Consider the following 17,849-nt stretch of genomic DNA (forward strand, 5'->3'; position numbering starts at 1 on the left):
GTGCGAATAGCTGTGATCGTTCACCAGATTGCAACTTGTATAAGCCTGATTGAGCTGCTGTACAAGTTTGTCAAATCAATCAATATCACTCATAATCACGACAAAGAAAGCATCGAGCACGTAGACGGTGCGTATAATTAGATTGGCCAGGATGATGAGATAGGATGGATGCCAAGTCCTTCGTCACCGCCGCACTTTCCGGACAATGGCAAAAAACAGGAGTATATGATGTGATCGCGCGAGTGTCCAGACACCTATCTGTACTGCTTCGGAGTGTAGTTGTAGGTTACATGGACATCCGTTGTGGCCGTATTAGTAAAATGGTTCGGACACGGGGATCGAACGGACACTCAGTCAGGGGTCGGACACCCCCGCGTCGTCTCGGCGCTTGCTGAATAAGTACAGGCAATCTTTGCGATAAGTATATAAGAGCATACGTCTCCGTATCATCGCATTATGCATATCATACCAGCTCTCTACCCTCATAAGAGTCTCTTATATCATCTTTTGACTGTCCTTGCTTTTGCCGCACTTTGATACGATGACTGACGCACAAAGCAGACCACGTAAGTCCACCTCCACCATCCACATCACCTGGCCTATCCACAGTCTATTATGTGTCGATAGTGCGCTTCGCTGCTCGTTTAACAACGGCTACATGGTCGAGGACTGACACGACACTGCAGTGTCTCTTCTCGAGCGATTCGCCTTATCTCGACGTTTGGCAGGTTATCCTCCGAATGTCTGCATGATCGTCACCTATCCATCGGGGTCAGCTCTTCCGACTACTGCTTTCCTAGAGAAACGCATCATTGAGCTACAAGAGCATTTTCCAACTCTAAGCAGTCGTGTCGACGATGCTCGTACGACGACGCCTCGAATCACCTTGAGAGACCAAATCTGGTCTCCTAGCGAAATCCTCCAAGAAGACACTTACGAACCAATCGAGGGAGATGAGAAAGCACAGGTCACAGAGCTTCTCATCGCACAGAAGAAAAAAATGGTCAAGGACGAATACGACGTCGGGACTCATCCATTGTGGACCGTCACGAGATTCGTTCATCCCACCAAAGCTGAAACTTCCACCGGGTATATCGCTGTCATCATCGATCACATCGTCTCGGATGGTCGTGGACTATTAGCTCTTACCGGCGCGCTCTTGGCCAATGACATCTCGAACTTGCCTTTCGAAAAGCGCGAAAACGTTCCCAAACTCGAAGACAAGGTTAACATCAAACCTTCGATATCATACTTCTTGCCTATTGTTTGGGAGAAGCTTATTCTACCCAAACTTCCAGCGTTCATTCAGAGCTACTTCCACACCGACATCAACGTCTGGCCTGGCAAAGTATATCGAGGTTCGCGCAAGGATGCGATCCCAAATACATCCATCATATCCCTTGCTCCCGACTTTGTTTCTTCTTTGAAGATCGCTATCAAGGCGAAAGGTGTTAAAACGTTGCAACCTGTTCTTCAAACGGCTTTCGCAACAGCGGTCTGGTCAGTCTACCGGTACACCGTTTCGCCATTCACGTATGTCGCTGCGACGCCTCGATCGGAACGTGACGCTTCTTTGGGTCACCCTTATTGTACCGGTAACTATGTCAGTCAAAACAAGACCACATTGACACTCGGTCCCAAGGAAGATTTCTGGAATATCGCAAAGCAAATGGCCGACAGTCTCAGCAAACCGAATCTGCGAAGCCATGAGCGCATGGCCATCGGTATGTTGGCCTTTGTACCTGATGGATTGGTCACTGCCGCAGAACCGGACCCTCATCGACCAACAAAGTGGGAGGAATTCTTCCTCGACTCCAACAAGGACGGTGAATCGTGGGACGAGTCAATCAGCGTTTCCAATGTTGGGGTTGGGAAGCTTCCACCCAGAGCAACAGATTTGATCTGGTCTCAGACTTCATCGCCATTCGGTCCACCTATGGCGGTCAACGCGGTCGGCCATGATGGGGGGATGAGACTCGCTTTATTATGGAGAGAAGGCACGGTGGTGATCGAGGAGGAGATGAAGCAGGTCGAGGCCATTGTTTTGCTTGTCCTGCAGAATATCATCGATGGGAAGGGGGACGCAACGCTCGAGGCTTTTACCAAGAGGGAGTGAATTCCGATAACATCAGACACACCGAAGCACTCAAAATCAGATACGGGTACGACAAATAATTTAATCGAAGAAAAGAAAGATTCAGACGACGCAGATGCTGACCCTCTGGAAGAACAGGATCAATTGACGGAAACGGAAAACGACAAAAAAAGACAGTATAATAACACAGTATCAACCCTAATCGCTTTATAATATGGCTTGCTTCCTTCGAATAGACTCACTAAATAATATAGACCTTGGTAAATCAGTAGATAACTTATAATACCTAATACATTATTCTCCTATAATCATGCATAACATTCTATAATGCTCTCACATCGACTCATCTCCTGTCTCGTCGACCTCGTGCTCTAGACTCGACCGCTTTCCTTTCGGCCTCTTTCAGTCTCAATCGTCGACCTTCTTGGCCTGCGATACTGAGGGTTCCGACGATCAATTCCGCGGTTCGCATGCTCTGACAATGGGGAACAAGACAACTGGTCAGCCATACATCACTTCTACTTCAATCATGACCCGACACTCACCTCCATGTTGGCTGGGATAGGGTAGGTCACGATCCTGGGATCCGTGTCGGTGTCGACCACACCGATGGTAGGGATATGTCGAGCGGTACATTCTCTGATAGCGGCGGTGTTCTCGGATGGGTTAAGGAAGATGACGAGGTCGGGTTTAAACGATTTGTTGAGCATGGGTTCGATGCCGAAGCTAAAACAGTCATATAGTATCAGTATGATGTACTACTGCTCCAAATATGTCTCGTTCCATGTCATCCAGTTGACGAAGTAGTTCTGCTCAGTGGTGTTGGTCGAAAAGCGTGTGCGGCCGCCATTCTATCGAGTTGAAACCACTCACAAAGTCTCTGAATTGGTCAAAACACCTGGCATCCATTCCCCAACCGCGAATCCGTTGTCTTCCAACCTCTCCTTCGCCCTCCTGATCATCTTCTGATGTCCCTCCCTTGTTCCGACGATCAACACTACGCCGTCCGCTTTCACAACATCTCTCACAAGCGCTGCCGTGCGTCTGAGAATCGGGAGGGATTGGTCGAGATCGATAATGGAGAGGCCGGCACGTTTACCGTAGATATAGGGAACGTAAGCTGGTGAAGTGAGAGTGTGGGCATGTCCTAACGCAGCACCTGAGGCGAGGAGGGTGGAGAGTGTCGCTTCGGTAGGAGTCGGGGTAGGTCGACCTCTAGGTGGAGGGGTAGATGTGGGAGGGATGAAAAGGGGAAGTGTTGAGCCTAACGAGTGAAGCACATGATGCAGGCATTAGTGACCGAGGGATATCGCATCGTTTTGACCTCTATTTAGCACAAGAAGACCTTGTACTCACGTTGACCCTCTCGACGTCTTCTCCATTCCCTCGCTTCGTTCAAATTCCTCTTCCAAGCTTCCTGTGCCGATTCTCCAGGGTACGCTTCACCTTTACCAGGTCGGGCAGAGCTCTCCGCCTGGGTCTGAGCGATAGGTGCGGAAGTGGCGAAGTGTCGACAGACTGTGAGAAGAGAGGGACAGTGTGCATTGTAAGCTTCCATTGCATACAACTGTGCATCACGACCCCGTTTTGAGATAACTCACCAGGTCGAGATGTGCCAGATGATTTGAGCACCCTCAAAGCTGATCCTGCAGAGCCCTTCATTTTGATCTGTTTATTCTATGAGCTTTTTTCGCGCTTAGGTGAATCCGATCACAGGTGACGATACTGATGAACAGATGGATGAATATCGACTTCAATTAGCTACTCAGCTGCTCAAAGTTGACTTTTCATTGAGAGCGAGTGCGAGTGCAACGAATGAGACCGTTAACGTATTTCGGAAAATGTCGATTTAGCCATATTTATCAGGCTCATTCGGCACGTGGACGTCTATGACAGCAACACTTCCAAAATCGCATACTGTTTTCACTTCTGCTGCTTGGTGGGAACAGCACGCGGTTTCGTAATCCACCTTGATTTGATGCAGCTGCACCTCACAAGAAATGATTTCGAGAGACAGACTACTATCTCAGCCCGTGTCCAGCTTACAGCCACCTTCGGAACCTGGAACGAAGTCACGCTTGTGATAGAGCGCAGTTAATAGATTTACAGAGTCGCGCATTCCCATAACATTTTGTAAAACCGCGCCTTTTGCAATCTGACGCTTTGGTGGGAGAAACAGTACGCGGTTTTCGCTTCTGCACGTATAGAAGACTCTAGGAGGAGAGCGCTCCTTCTGATGACTTCGGTCTCCGACAACCGCAGAATTGGATACACATCAATCATATATGCATACAGATACTGCAGGTACTCGCTTCGTCGTTGCGCGTTGCCCCCAATCTTCCATCTCTACTTGGAATCACTGCCACTTTCTCCTTCGCTGTCATCTCCACTCCTCATCTCCTCGTCACTCCCAAGCTCGCTCTCATCGTCACCCTTCAGGACTGGCACCTCCTTGATCTCGACCTCAAAGCCAAGCTTCTTGCAGCCTTCTTCGACTTCGGCCGCTTTGCTGGTGGAGACCGCCACAGCGCCTATAGCTGTTTCAGAGTCGAAGATCGGCGAAAAGTATTTCGCAATGATGTCTCGGATCTCTGGGATGGTGATTGACTGTTTATAGTAGACAAGAGGCTTCAGCAGAGAGTTCACGAGATCGACAGAATACCATTTGAGACGTACCGGAAGTTTCTTCAATTCCTCTTGCTCATAGTCCTTACCGACACCCTTCAACACCTCATTCAGGTAAGCAGTTCCAGCAGCGGCGAGGACCGTTTCAGACTTCTTCGCAAAACCATAGGTCATAGATGACCTGGCACCGTCCACGATGTCCTGTGTCATTTCCGTCTGCAAGACAGAACAATCGCTTTAGTCCGTGTTTGAGAGCCATTCGTTCGATGCCACTCACGCTTCCGTCAACCAAACCCTTCATGATCTTCCCGGCAGCTTCGAAGGCCAACATGGCGTTGGGGCTCTGCATCTATCAGCATCGCGTTCTACACTTGCCATGGCTTTTGCTCACCCGGTACACGCTGAATCCAACCAGTCCTGCTTCGGGGTAGACCACAATATGAGCGCCATAAGCCAGCCCAGAGCCACGGATTGACTTCCACAAGTAACTTTCGAGAGCGTTCAAAACAGCCGCAGCCAATCGAACAGCAGGCAAGTCGGGATGGTTGAAGCCCGCTGGACCCTTGGCAAAGTGACACGAGTACGAACCCTCGATAGCAGGCATGGGTACAACAATGCACTAAAACATTTTTTCACTGTCAGAATCGTTCAACAGTATACCAGGTTAGACCCACCTTCTTCGAGGGGTTGTGACCAAGAGGAGTCAGAGTTTCGCGAGAAGTTGAAAGAGATGCAAGAGGCTTCGCCTTCTAAGACGCGAATGATGTCAACTTTTGATCGCGGTGACTTCCACGACACTTACTTCGATAGGCAAGAAAGACTTGGCAAAGGACGATCTGGGCTTTTCCAAGCTCATGATGTCACCCATGACAGAGACTCGCAAAGTGCTCGGTTCGAGGACTATTCAAGCGGAAGAAGTGCATCAATACCATTGCCCCTGTTGTTATGTATTGCGACTTACGGTGACTGCGTAGCTCCTCCAGGTGTTTGATCACAGTTTCAGGCTCCTTTTCAAGCAACTCAGCGGTGGCAGGAATGAACTCGATCCTGTTAAGCAAATCGCAAGATTGTGACGATGACTTGGCGGAATCGTATGCCAGTTGGGTGGCCCAGCTGGCGGCAATGCTGTTCCCGTCTCGTTTCTCGGTAGGCAATTCTTGAGCGAGTTTGGCAACGATGACCGACAACCTGTTATAGTAATCGTCAGATAGGTTCAGGTCAAGAGTATCGGAGGAAAATCTTACCTCTCTTTGGAGAAGATAGCACCAGTCAAGAGGTCTCTGAGCCACGATACGGCTTCCTCATACTGGGTTTTCTGCACTTTCAAGCTCACACAGACTATCTCGGCAAAGACTCCTCTGAATTCAAAGTGGGTATCTTGTGACACGGTCAGGCTATATTTCCGCATGTCAGCTGTCTGCTTTCATCTGTGTCGGCTAAGATACCTACTCATTCAGCTGATTGACCACCTCCTCGTGCGAAAGCTCGGTTCCGTCCGCCCTCTTGACACCAAGACTGAACAATGCGTTTTGAAGGATAGTAAGGTAGCTGCGGATTAATCGTCAGAAAGACCACCATCCCTCCATGGCGCACTTACGGCCTGAGATGGGTCGGAAGGTTGATAGTGTCCATGATCACAGTGACTTCGATGAAGTTTGACTGCACAACATTGGTCAGTCAAATGAGAATTGACGGAAGCAACTTCGCCTACCTTGACGTGAGAGAAGTGGACTTGGTAAGGAAGCTCGACACCATCGGCGTCAACATGCTGTTGAACTGCACCTTGATCACTCCTGACCTTTTCGCCTGCGACATTGTTGATGGCTGTCTCCACCGGGACCCAGGTCAAACTTGCAGGCTGTTATAGAAACAAGGTTTTTTGAGTTAGCGCTGCGACGAAGCCTTTTCTCGAGCATTGTAACTCACGTCCGTGATGGGGAAGGTCGAGATCATGTCCTCAGGAGGGGGGATGTTGCTCTCCGCCTGAGCGTCCTCTAGCTTCTTCTCCAACTCCTTCAACTTCTCCTCTCCGAGCTCGGCCTTGCGTTGCGCAACACGGTCCTTCTCCGCCTTTTCGATCTTGGCGGAAAGTGCTGCAGACGGTTTGCCGATGATGGTCACAGAAGGGGCAGAGACATAGTACCTAAGGTTACGTTAGCGACGACAATTTGAATCGCGGGAGGATAGATCACTTGATGAGTAGGGAGATCCAATCTTCTGCCTTCCAAGCCTCCAAAGCGGCGTAATCTGCAAGGTCGTTGAAAGCCGGGGGAAGATCGGCGCCGTTCTGGTCGCCGTACAAGAAGTCTGTAGTTGTGTTGTCAGCAAACCTCGGCTTCAGTCATTCTCGTTAACTTACCGGCAATGGCTGCATCTGACAGTACATCAGTCGCTTGACTCTCCACGTAGTCGAGCAATTGCCGCTTGTCTCGTCTCAACACCCTTCCCATCCGTTCCATATCGATACCTTCTTCTTTCACGATCTTTTCCAACTTCTTTATTATCAAATTCGGCATCTCCTCCAAGTGCTTCGATGGAACGTCCGAGATCTCGATCTGAAGCTCGTTTTTGTTCACTCTGTCAAAATTGTACATGCGGATCGACGTGCAGTACGGCTTGGGAATTTCAATAAATTCTTTGGCAAGAGGAGACGTTGCAGAATGCTTCAAGTATGTTCCCAAAATGCTAAGAGCGGTGTTGGTCTTGTAATCCGTAGGCGCCGCACCAAAGTAGTTGATTATGACTTCACCCACAGACTCGTCTTCTTCCATGAACTCGACCACTTTGGTGATGGATTCAGGAACCGTAAAGGGTTGTGCAGTCGGGGTCTCAACGAATGGGCGTTTCCAGTCAGCTGGAGGAGTGATTTGGGAAGAAGCTTTCTGTTGTTCTAAGATCAATGGATCCACCTGGTTGTTCAGGACATCGAACAGCTCAGGGATTGAAACAGCTCCGTCAATGACCAGGCAAAGCTGTAAAGTATATGTCAGTGGGAATACACGAAATGCTGTAAATGCCATGCCGGAGCTCACGTTGTATGGCTGATAGTATTTGGCATGGTAATCGCGAACTGTGAGCAGGTTAAGTTTGTTCCGTCAACTTTCAAGCCAAACGTGCTCACTCTGCTGCGCTGTCAACACCCTCAATTTGTGCATAAGACCACCGGTCTCACTTCGGTAGGCCGATTCGGGAGGGTACAGAGTCCTTTGTGCACTGATGAAAGGGAACTGATCAGCACAGCTTCAAAGACAGGCGTTCCTACACTTACTCGAGAGCCATGAGATCACCAGCCGTGTTCTCGCGAGCTTGCATTTCACTGTAGACGACACCGGCATCTTCGCCAGATCCATTGATGTTGTAGACTTCAGTCACGAAGCCGGCTTCGGTAATCGTCGGATGAAGGATGTGGTCGACATAGACTACATCGATACCATCAGCTGTAAGTCATGTGCCTTATATGCGATAATGCTCACCAGGGAGCATCTTCAAGAAACCCGCGCTGCCAGCTGTGGAGATAGTGTACGCGGTATCTGCAGCGTTTGTAATCAGCTGAGATCCTATGCCACTTGAAAATTACTCACGGTCATTGGACGTCCATGCGTTGGTGCCGCTACTACCAGCACGAATGGCGAGTTGGTCAAGGACACCCTTGTAAGGGTATGACTTCGAGCCAAGGAAGATGAGACTGCAGCCGTGTATCTGTCAGTACCTGGTCGTGGTCGTACGACGAGTTTGATCTTACTGTTCAAGAGTGTGGGGTCGACCCGTGTCGTCGAAGACTGGGCGAGTATGCTGAATTAGCACAGTCGTCTCAAGAAGAGGCAACATAATCGATGCTTACTTTCGGTTGCGACAGCAAAGTAGCCATTGGTCTATAAATGGTGTGTCAGTAATGTCTATGATTGATTCGGAGGTTCCTGCCTCACGATGGGTGCCTGGTGACTTCCTAGAACAACAGTCAAGCCGGTCTTCTCGCTCCTCCACTTCGAGACGGTGATGGGTGCGTACTTGATGGGGAACGATTTCAAGAGCTTGAAGTTCCCGTGATCAGCAGCAGCGGGTACAGGAGTAGGAGCAGGAGCTGTAGAGGCCATTCTGAAAGTATGTAAGCTGGGTAAAGGTAGTAGTCGATGTATATGCGATTGCAAGTGTAATCGTTGTAAAGGTAATCTGGAAAGTGGTTGTGGTGATACGGAGGGAAAGAGTCGGTTTATATAACGACCCGTCAGACGAGAGAGGGCCATGCGATGCCAGGCGATCGATTCAGCCTGTTTTAGTTATGAAAGGACTTGATGCGTTCTTTTGTTGTCGTCGTTGACTGTTTCATCTTGTCTCTGACCCATATCATCATTATCATCATCATCATGTATGGATGGTCCTCGAGTAACTTGAAATCACTATCGATGACGGAGATGTATCTCCATGTCCGCGTCTCCGTCAAGATGAGTCAACCGCCGGTTCCTCGATCGCCACCGTAATATATACAGCTCACAACAAGTCAAAATGACGCACTGTAACGGATTGATAGACTTTCTTGTTGACTGTTGACAATTGTATTCCACCACACGTATATTCCTATAATGAGCGCTTCCAGACCGAAAAGCACAAAGGTGATCCGGAAACCTCCAACACTCGTGCAACCGCCTGCACCTGTCGTTACACCGAAAAGAACTCGGCCTAGTGGATCTGGTAGACCACCGGCTGGAACCGGTGGAGTGAGGAATGGAGTGAAGCGCGCCGTACCTCCTGCCTTTCGAGCCGAAGTAACTTCCAGTGCCGAGAAGGGCAAGGTCAGAGGTGAGCGATCACTAATGCTCTTCCGGACATGCGTGCTTACGTTTTGCTGTCTCCTCAAGCACCTTTATCCGCTACCGGTTCTTCAAAGCCGGCCTTAGAAGTGTCGGATGACGAAGAAGACGAGTTCGAAGAGGTTCCCATCCCAGGCTCGGCAGGCCCTTCATCTCCATATCCTGGAACACCGACCACTCCAGGTACCAATCTCACTCACGGCACCACGCCCGGATCCGTCACCACCGCACCAAGCGTGGACGACGACTTTGAAGGACATGGAGATGAAGAGAGTGGAGAGGAATTGGAAGAGGAAGATGGTGTTATCCACCTTGAGATTGGCGGCGAGACAGCGGAGGAGAAGGCCAAGCGAATAGCATTGGCATTGAGGAAGAAGCCGATCACTTCGAAAGACAGGGCGATCAGGCTGGAAGCGCATAAGATGCACGTCGTTGCTCTGTTAGCGAGCGCTCGGATACGGAATCGCTGGTGTAACAACAACCTGCTCAAGGTGGGTACATCTGCATCCATCGCTTGTGTATCGACTTTCACTTGACGTTTTACATCAGGCTCGTCTACTATCCCTACTTCCCCATCCCCTACAGTCGGCTTTTAATATCCCTCCCTCACGATTCCCAGACCGGGCACAACGGTCTCGTCTGTTCTTCGACGCACTTCAAGCTCTAGTGTCATGGTGGTCCCAATCATTCTTCGACATCTCAGATCCTGCCATCGGACTCCGAACGCGACCATGGGACGAAGTACAAGAGATCGTCGATCAGCTTCCCCGTCTCACACGAGCTGACTTCTTAGCCAGTTCGTTCGCTTCTCAGGGAAAGGGGAAGGGGAAAGCGAAAGACGACGAAGAGGAATACTTGGAGAAGTTGGAACAAGGTTCGAATGGCGAGAAATTGCGATCCGTCAACAGTCTCATGAAGAAGGCACTCCAGCAAGAAGGATCGCGGGACGTCTCTGCTCAGTTGTTTGTCGCGCTAGCGCGAGCATGCGGATTAGGAGCGAGATTGGTGGTATCGCTACAAGCTGTACCTTGGCGAGCGGAAAAGGTGGTGCAGAAGAAGAAACCTGGAGCAGGTCGTGGAGGACGAACTGTCGCGAGTCGGCAGGGCAATGGACCGGCTTCTGATGACGAGGATGAGGACGAAGAAGAACTAGAGGAGGTACCGATCCCAGGCGTGGATTCTGAAGGGAACGATGGCAGTGCGAAGAAGACAAAGAACTTTGTGCGAGCTGCAGGACCGAGGAGGTTGCAAGATCCGGCCGATTTGTATAGGCTACGGAAAGTGAAGCCACCGCCTCAGAAAGTTGGCACAGCTTCGAAGCCCAAGGAGAAGGCGAAGCAAGGTGAGATGACTGACGACGCATATTTGACACAGGGAGCGAGCTAACACTTGTTCTATGTACAGATCTCACGGACCAACCTCCTGTTTTCTGGGCTGAAATATTCAGCAGATCCGATCAGAGATGGATACCAGTCGACCCTGTCCGTGGTACGATCAGGAAGAAGAACCATTTCGAACCTACCAGTGATAGTGGACCAGTCAGGATGCTCTATGTTGTCGCGTATGAGGAAGGTGAGCAAGACGTGTATAACCCTCGGGAAAGTGTTGACCGTGGAATAGATGGCTACGCTCGGGATGTCACACTGCGATATACCAAAAGCTTTGGCGCTAAGACCGTGAAGTTGCGTGTTCCAGCACGTAAGGATGAGCCGGATTGGTGGGACACAATAATGGAATTTTTGCAAAGACCATATCGTTTGGTGAGTGAGAAGCGCGAGTGTTAGAGACTGAGCTGACAGGAATCGTGCATCTACAGAATCGAGATGAATTAGAGGACGCCGAGCTGGAAACAAGTCAAGTCTCTGAGGGCATGCCGATGCACATGAGTGGATTCAAGGATCATCCTGTGTAAGTCCAAACCACATTCACCTATCGAAGTCATGATGCTGACCACTGTGTAGCTATGTCCTTGAGCGGCATCTCAAACGAGAAGAGGTAATTCAACCTCGACGTGAAGTTGGTCGATTCCGTGGCGAGCCCGTCTACCGCCGTATCAACGTACTGTCCTGCAAAACCGCAGAGGGCTGGATGCGAGTGGGACGACGAGTAAAGGATCGCCAAGAACCGATGAAATGGGTGAAACAGCGTGCTGTGACCTTGCAAAAGCGTCGTGCGCAGGAGTTGGCGGTGCAAGAAGGTGGAGAGGCGATCCAGCAAGGCCTGTATGCAGAATATCAGACCGAGTTATATCGACCACCACCAATCAAAGATGTAAGTGATCCCTTTAAGCGTCGTACCTCGGCGTTGACCAAGGACAACAGGGGAAGATACCGCAAAATTCGTTTGGCAATATCGATCTATATGCGCCGACAATGTTGCCAGCTGGGGCCGTTCATCTCCCATGTATGTCAAAACTCCTTCGAATTAGGGTCTGCAAGCTGATGGAATTTCAGACAAGGGCATATCGAAGGTAGCCAAGGGTCTAGGCATCAGTTATGCAGAAGCTTGTGTGAGTGACGAGCTTAAGGATCGCCGTTGAGATGACTACAAAGCTGACGTCACATCGTCCAGACTGGCTTTGAGTTCAAAAAACAGCGAGCGATCCCTGTCATTTCTGGTATCGTCGTTGCAATAGAAAATGAGCAAATGGTCATGGATGTGAGCTCTTTCTGAGATCCCGGAAGGCAATCATGCTGACAATTATGGCTTCCAGGCGTACGAAGAATCTGCGGCAGCGGCGGAAGAAAAGGAGAAGATCAAGCGAGAAGAGAAGGCATTGAAGCGATGGGCTAAGCTTATCAACGGGTTGAGAGTGAGATTAAGGCTCCAAGCAGAGTATGGCACAGGCGAAGAGGTATGTTCTGCACCCGGAGTCGTTGTGCGGAGTATCGTACTGATGATCTTTGCACAGCTTCATGAGCAATCACTGAATCCGCTTGCTGATCCTGAAACGACCGCCCAGGCAGGTGCTGCTGGTGCAAAGAAGTCTGCTGCGTCAGTGCTTGCTGCTGCGCACAAGCAAAGTACAGCAGCATGGGCGGAGCAGATGCGCGAGCGGTCTTTGAGTACAAGCGATGAGGAGGAAGACGAAAGGAAACCGTCTCCTGCAGCGTTAGAACCGGCGTCAGTGGTGACAGCACCGCTCGAGAAAGTGAAAGAGGAGCACGATGTGGCCATCGAGTCGGTCGAAGCGCCAACTGTTGAACCATCGCACAGCGCCGACAACGACGTTCAAATGATCGAAGCGCCTCCTGCAAGTCGAAAGACAAAGATCACACTGCGCGTGAACGGCAATTCTACAACCACGCCTACGCCTGTCCGTCCCATTCGACGTACATCGTCTCGAAATAGCAAAGTCAAAGTCGAGGTGACCGAGATATCAGACGACGGATCGACTCTCACTGATGAAGAGGAGGTGAAAATAATCGAGAAACCAACACGCGCTAGAGCGAGAGCAACAAACGCACGTACCAAAGCGGTCCCGAAACCTGTTGTAGAAGGGACAAGAAGGAGTCTGAGAAGTAGTGCGCCGAAATCCGCTGAGCAGGAGAAGAAGGAGCAGGAGCGAAGGGAGAGGTTGAGAGAGGCTTTGGAGGTGGATAGCGATGTGGATATGGACGTGTAGGAGCGATTTCGATGTCGCTTTGTAGTACTGTACTCAGTTGTATTGCTGTGATGCAATGTCTGTCGCATCATATCTACGGCTTTGGGGACCTTCGAACCCGAGCTTGACTTTTCTATCCTTTATTCTTGTTTAGAGGAGGACAACCAATGGGGGCAAGTGGAATAATGAGCTTGCTGTAGTCAAGCCAGACAGATGACGATGGAGAAACAAGCCAATACATGCTATGGGTAAAATGCAAGCCAACCGCAACTACTCTTTCACTCTCATCTTCTTCCCCTTTCCAGATTTATCACCGCCAACGTCCTTCCTCTTTCCATGCGATTTCGCGCCACCTGCTGCCTCTTTACCAGACTTGACCTTCTCCTTCTCCTTCTCTTTTGGGTTCACTTTCACGCTCATTGTCGTTGACAATTGCCTACCTGCCTCCGAAGCAGCTGCTAGACGTTCAACTTGTTTCTCTGCACTTGACCAATCTCCATCTTGATCAATTGCGTATTCTGAAAGATCGATAGAATCTATCAATTCTTTCTGGAACATCTTAGCTCGTTTCGCTTCTTCAGATAATCCCTCCATCCCTGCTTGAAGGGACGGTTGTTGAACCTCCGCAAGTTCCTCTTCGACAGTTTGGGTCAACGCTTGGAATTTGTTTCCGGTCCCGTTTGAAGTTGAACCGTTCTGCGATTCCAATGGTGGGAGCTCGGACGCAATAGAAGCTTTTCGGATATCTTGCAAATGTTTTGTGATCTTTCTCAGGATTTTTCCGAATAGCGCAAGGGTCTGAGTCGATGTCAAGCCCAATTCGGCCTCCAAAGCCTCAACTGTTTTCCGCTGCAGACCCAATGCCAGAAGGATGGCCTGTTGCGCTGCTGATAGACTACAGTCTTCTCCTAGTCGCTTGCCGAAGTAGAGACTCGCAATGATGGGGACGAGATCGAGGACGACGTGATAGTCCAACATACTGTCAGAGTATGATTCGAGTCGCTTCATATCGAAAGGCGTCAGAAGTGCGTTCAGCTCGGTGGCGGTGATGGTTTTGTGAGGAGCGGAAATGGCAGCGGGAAGTCGAGGTGAAGCTGCTTCGATGATAGACAAGGCGACGGATGATTCGAATTTCTTGAAGGCATCGTAAGACAATAGGTTCATGAATCGTTGTCGGAAATCTGAGAAACATACAATGTGTCAGCTAAAGCCATGGTCAATGAGCAACATGCAGCTTACCAGACGCAAATGCCGTCAACCATCCCTCGGCTTGCGCGACGTTACTCAACAACGATCGCAGCATAACGAATGTGTGTTCTCCTGTCAGATCGTTCTCCCTTTGACTAGCGTACAGGGGGATGAATCCAGCTCGCTTCCAGAACCTGAGCAGATCCCTAGTGAGACCGAAAGAAACGCCAAGGTAGTCTAGTTGTTCCGGCTTGCGTTCGGACAGACGTTGAAGAAGAGGAGGCATTCGGTTCGCATCCCGGATAGCGATTGTGTCGTTTTGGAGGTTGGCATTCTGTACAAGCAGGACGATTTAGCTAAATTGAGAATCATTGGATGAAAGGTGTCACGTACGGGTGCAACGCGAGCTGCATCCTCGAATGACTCTCCCAAGTCTCCGGGGGCATCGTCAAAGTTGTACATCTCTCCGCTGTAGAACGAGTTGAGAGCCTCGATCGCTCGAGATCCATAGCCCATCTGAAATACCATCAGCACAACATTTTTTCTCTTCAGAGCGTGACTCACTCTAGCGTAATCGGGATGTGTGGCGATTCGGACAACTCGAGCACCAGAAAGCATGGCAAAGTCGTTGTCTTGGAACTATTATCATTGTTTGTCAGCAATGCCACTGTATTTGATACGCCTGGTCCACTTACCTGAGTCGAAATGAGCCATGGGATCATGTCGCCGGAACTTCTCATCCCTGACTGACTCAATTCCTTCAAGATGGCATCCCTACTGATGTTTCCTTCCAAAGCCACCTGGAGCACGACAAGGGGATCGGGGAGAGTGTTGTCGTCCTCCTTGATCGGTGGGAGCAGGACGAAGAGATGGTGAGCCGGCGCGTCCGAGAGCATTTGGAGGTCATTTGGTGAGTTCTTGTAATGACTCGCGACGTAGAGTGCCATCATCCGTTGAAGGAACACCTCAGATGCAGGGTGGTAGGAGAACAATGTATCTCGGTTGACATAGTACAACTCGCACTTGGAGGGATGAGGACAGCCCTGGACGTTCTTTGAGACGATCGTTGCGTCCAAACAGAGGAGGTTGTTAAGCCACTTCTCTACCTGATCACCAGGTGAATATCGGATGGGCTCATCGAGCTTGATCTCCCGAAGAGATCGGACCAAACCAGCTCCGGATCGACCAGCGGCGGATGCTTTTGAAGGTCCGGCACCGGCAGACGAGGTAGATGGGTCGGCATCCTTGGTGATTGATGGACGTGTTTGTTCTCGAAGTTGCTGAAGAAGCTTGATCGACAGAGATCGACCAGTACCCTCGTAACCATTGATGGTGGAAGCCATGAAGACAAGGTAAGGACCGATGAGCTTTCGGACGAGAGGGAGGGGGATGGCGGCGGCTTCGTCGATGATGACCAATTCGGCTTGACCGAGAACATGTGAATCTTCAGGAGCGATATACTAGTTGTGTAGATTGGGTCAGAAATACAACCTGTTAGAATTAAGGCGAATGCCTACCTGGATAGTCTGCCGATGTCCTCTGAACACGTTCACTCTGACAATGGCCTTCTTGAAGTCTGGGTTTGTACTTTGAACCACATCATAGTCGATGTGCTCTTCGTAACCCAAGGCATCCAACGCTTTGAAGACGAATTCGAAAAGGGTTTTCAAGTTTTCGGGATCGGGAGATGTGACGAAGATGTTGGAATAGTCGTGGGCAAGAGCGGCACCAATAGCCAGACCCAGGGCGGCAGATTTACCACGACCTCGCGCAGCGGTAAGAGCGACGGTGGAAGATAGGGTTTTCTCCGAGATGGCTTCGACGAATGTGAGAAGTGCTTTCCCCTGTCAGGTGAACAATGAGATATGAGTGATTTTCCGATACGATGCGAGAAGTAGTCTACACGTACCTGGTCAACCGTCTTCGCCAGCTTCGCAAGGGGTCCGACAATATCCACACCTTCCAACGTTGACTTCATCTCCTTGAGCTCTTCCGCCTTCTTCTTTCTCCCTCTGTCGTCCTCCTCTCCTTTTCCTACAACGATATCCTTGCCCTTCGAAAGGGGCAGGACGTTGAGCTCGTCGTCGAGAACAAGACAATCCGAGCATGATCCAAGGGAGAGGATGAATCTCTCGTTGAAACGTGGCTGAACGAACTGATGGGCATCTGTCCTATATCGACCGTGGACGTCCTGTGGCATGTCATCAGCTAAAATTCATCTATTGGGGAATTGAGGTAAATCTGACGCACCATTGCCATAGCATATAGCTGTTTCAAACTAGACATTGTCTTCAACAACAAACAGACCACACCACCTCCTTCTACCGTCTCAATAGTTCGCGCCAACAAGTTAGGCGTGATAGCCTCGTAATCTTGCAAGATCAACATTCCAAACGTTTGACCGAGAATTTTGGCACTGTCCTTGTAGTAGGCGTATCTGATATCGGTGACGGCTACGAACAGCTCGAAGGGGTCTTGTTCGTTCGCTTCTCTGACACCACGCTTGACATCCCTCTTGATCTTGGCTTCTCGCTTCTTTCGATGTCTGTCAACATTAAGAGATCAGCTATTTACCTCGGTAGATTGGGTAGGACAAGAGCTAAATAGACATACGTTGTGAAGCCGAGATCTTTCTTGTAGCACCACAACACATTAGGTCGAGAAGAGACTCTTGCTTGTGACAATAAGAAATGCAGGTTCACAATCTATCTCGACTGTGATCAGTCTACGGCGCTTGAGGTAGGGGAGAGCTGGACATACCTGATCTCTTCCTCTATCTCCTACCATGACGAAGAAGCTTCTATGGTTCGACTTGACACCATTATTGATGAGAGCCGGTATTCTTGGGTCCAATTGCTTTCTCATCTTGTCTATGTGTTTGGTATTTAGCTGGTGTAGAAAAAAGAGCTTTTAGCAAGCAAGAAAACAAAGAATGCACTGAGAAGAGTGGACACAATCCACTTTGAAAATCTCGGATCAAATGTGAGCTAAATGAGAGTAACAAACAAATATAATGGTGGGTGGCAAAAAAAGGTCAAACGCGGAGTCCCTTAGGTCAGCTCCAATCATATATAAGCAACCCACACTTGATATCGTTTCTTCCCCCCACCCTCACAAAAACAGGTATATCAATAAATCACCTTCGTCTTTACTCCCTTTGCTTCCTTTCTTCTCCCTGTCAATAGTCATTCGACCATTGATCAGTGTCCCATACGACTTATCATCGCTGGCGCTTCAAGCAGTGGGACAAGAGAGAAAGAGCGACGCCAACTGCTTCATGGACGGTGAAGGAGTGGACCATTCATTATGTATGTTGTGATATCATGTCTCTCAACTTCTGCGTAGATCACTCCCAGAGACTCCGTTGAGGAGAGGGTATTGGCAACTGTATTCGTTCTTCATAATGATATGCTGACGCTGTACTGCTTCTGTTCCCTATCAAAAGGTCGAACAAGATAGTCGTTAGTTACAGTCCTTTGTCTCGTTACTATCACATAGTAGCTCGCTAACACTGCTCCTTCCCCTCAAA

The 17,849-nt window shown here is 49.7% G+C and overlaps 5 protein-coding genes across 5 annotated transcripts; 2 read left to right on the forward strand and 3 right to left on the reverse strand.

The window, feature by feature from the left end:
- Window positions 1–541: 541 nt before the first annotated feature.
- Window positions 542–2,116, forward strand: CI109_103167 (uncharacterized protein; the record flags this gene model as incomplete). The annotated part of the gene is made up of 2 exons (XM_032001554.1): window positions 542–566; window positions 687–2,116. 2 exons carry the CDS (start codon window positions 542–544, stop codon window positions 2,114–2,116), a joined length of 1,455 nt encoding a protein of 484 aa, XP_031864444.1.
- A 322-nt stretch (window positions 2,117–2,438) lies between these two features.
- CI109_103168 (mitochondrial 37S ribosomal protein uS2m) lies at window positions 2,439–3,757 on the reverse strand (the record flags this gene model as incomplete). The annotated part of the gene is made up of 5 exons (XM_032001555.1): window positions 2,439–2,570; window positions 2,641–2,821; window positions 2,969–3,359; window positions 3,452–3,613; window positions 3,697–3,757. The coding sequence occupies 5 exons, from the start codon at window positions 3,755–3,757 to the stop codon at window positions 2,439–2,441; spliced, it is 927 nt and encodes a 308-aa protein (XP_031864445.1).
- A 684-nt stretch (window positions 3,758–4,441) lies between these two features.
- Window positions 4,442–8,814, reverse strand: CI109_103169 (uncharacterized protein; the record flags this gene model as incomplete). Its single annotated transcript, XM_032001556.1, has 22 exons — window positions 4,442–4,702; window positions 4,772–4,936; window positions 4,998–5,063; window positions 5,112–5,339; window positions 5,395–5,469; window positions 5,523–5,620; window positions 5,682–5,908; window positions 5,965–6,114; window positions 6,170–6,268; window positions 6,318–6,379; window positions 6,432–6,578; window positions 6,647–6,863; window positions 6,913–7,027; window positions 7,080–7,692; window positions 7,753–7,790; window positions 7,842–7,933; window positions 7,989–8,139; window positions 8,194–8,250; window positions 8,302–8,405; window positions 8,463–8,499; window positions 8,562–8,592; window positions 8,647–8,814. 22 exons carry the CDS (start codon window positions 8,812–8,814, stop codon window positions 4,442–4,444), a joined length of 3,201 nt encoding a protein of 1,066 aa, XP_031864446.1.
- Window positions 8,815–9,300: 486 nt separating this feature from the next.
- Window positions 9,301–13,153, forward strand: CI109_103170 (uncharacterized protein; the record flags this gene model as incomplete). Its single annotated transcript, XM_032001557.1, has 12 exons — window positions 9,301–9,517; window positions 9,577–10,019; window positions 10,078–10,870; window positions 10,933–11,100; window positions 11,149–11,288; window positions 11,345–11,436; window positions 11,490–11,799; window positions 11,850–11,931; window positions 11,982–12,037; window positions 12,100–12,186; window positions 12,242–12,382; window positions 12,440–13,153. 12 exons carry the CDS (start codon window positions 9,301–9,303, stop codon window positions 13,151–13,153), a joined length of 3,243 nt encoding a protein of 1,080 aa, XP_031864447.1.
- A 249-nt stretch (window positions 13,154–13,402) lies between these two features.
- Window positions 13,403–17,185, reverse strand: CI109_103171 (uncharacterized protein; the record flags this gene model as incomplete). The annotated part of the gene is made up of 10 exons (XM_032001558.1): window positions 13,403–14,313; window positions 14,372–14,654; window positions 14,714–14,836; window positions 14,885–14,959; window positions 15,016–15,780; window positions 15,838–16,164; window positions 16,230–16,511; window positions 16,571–16,865; window positions 16,934–17,025; window positions 17,081–17,185. 10 exons carry the CDS (start codon window positions 17,183–17,185, stop codon window positions 13,403–13,405), a joined length of 3,258 nt encoding a protein of 1,085 aa, XP_031864448.1.
- Window positions 17,186–17,849: the final 664 nt, after the last annotated feature.

This window comes from Kwoniella shandongensis, chromosome 5 (genome assembly GCF_008629635.2).
Source record: "Kwoniella shandongensis chromosome 5, complete sequence".
Lineage (NCBI taxonomy): Eukaryota > Fungi > Basidiomycota > Tremellomycetes > Tremellales > Cryptococcaceae > Kwoniella > Kwoniella shandongensis.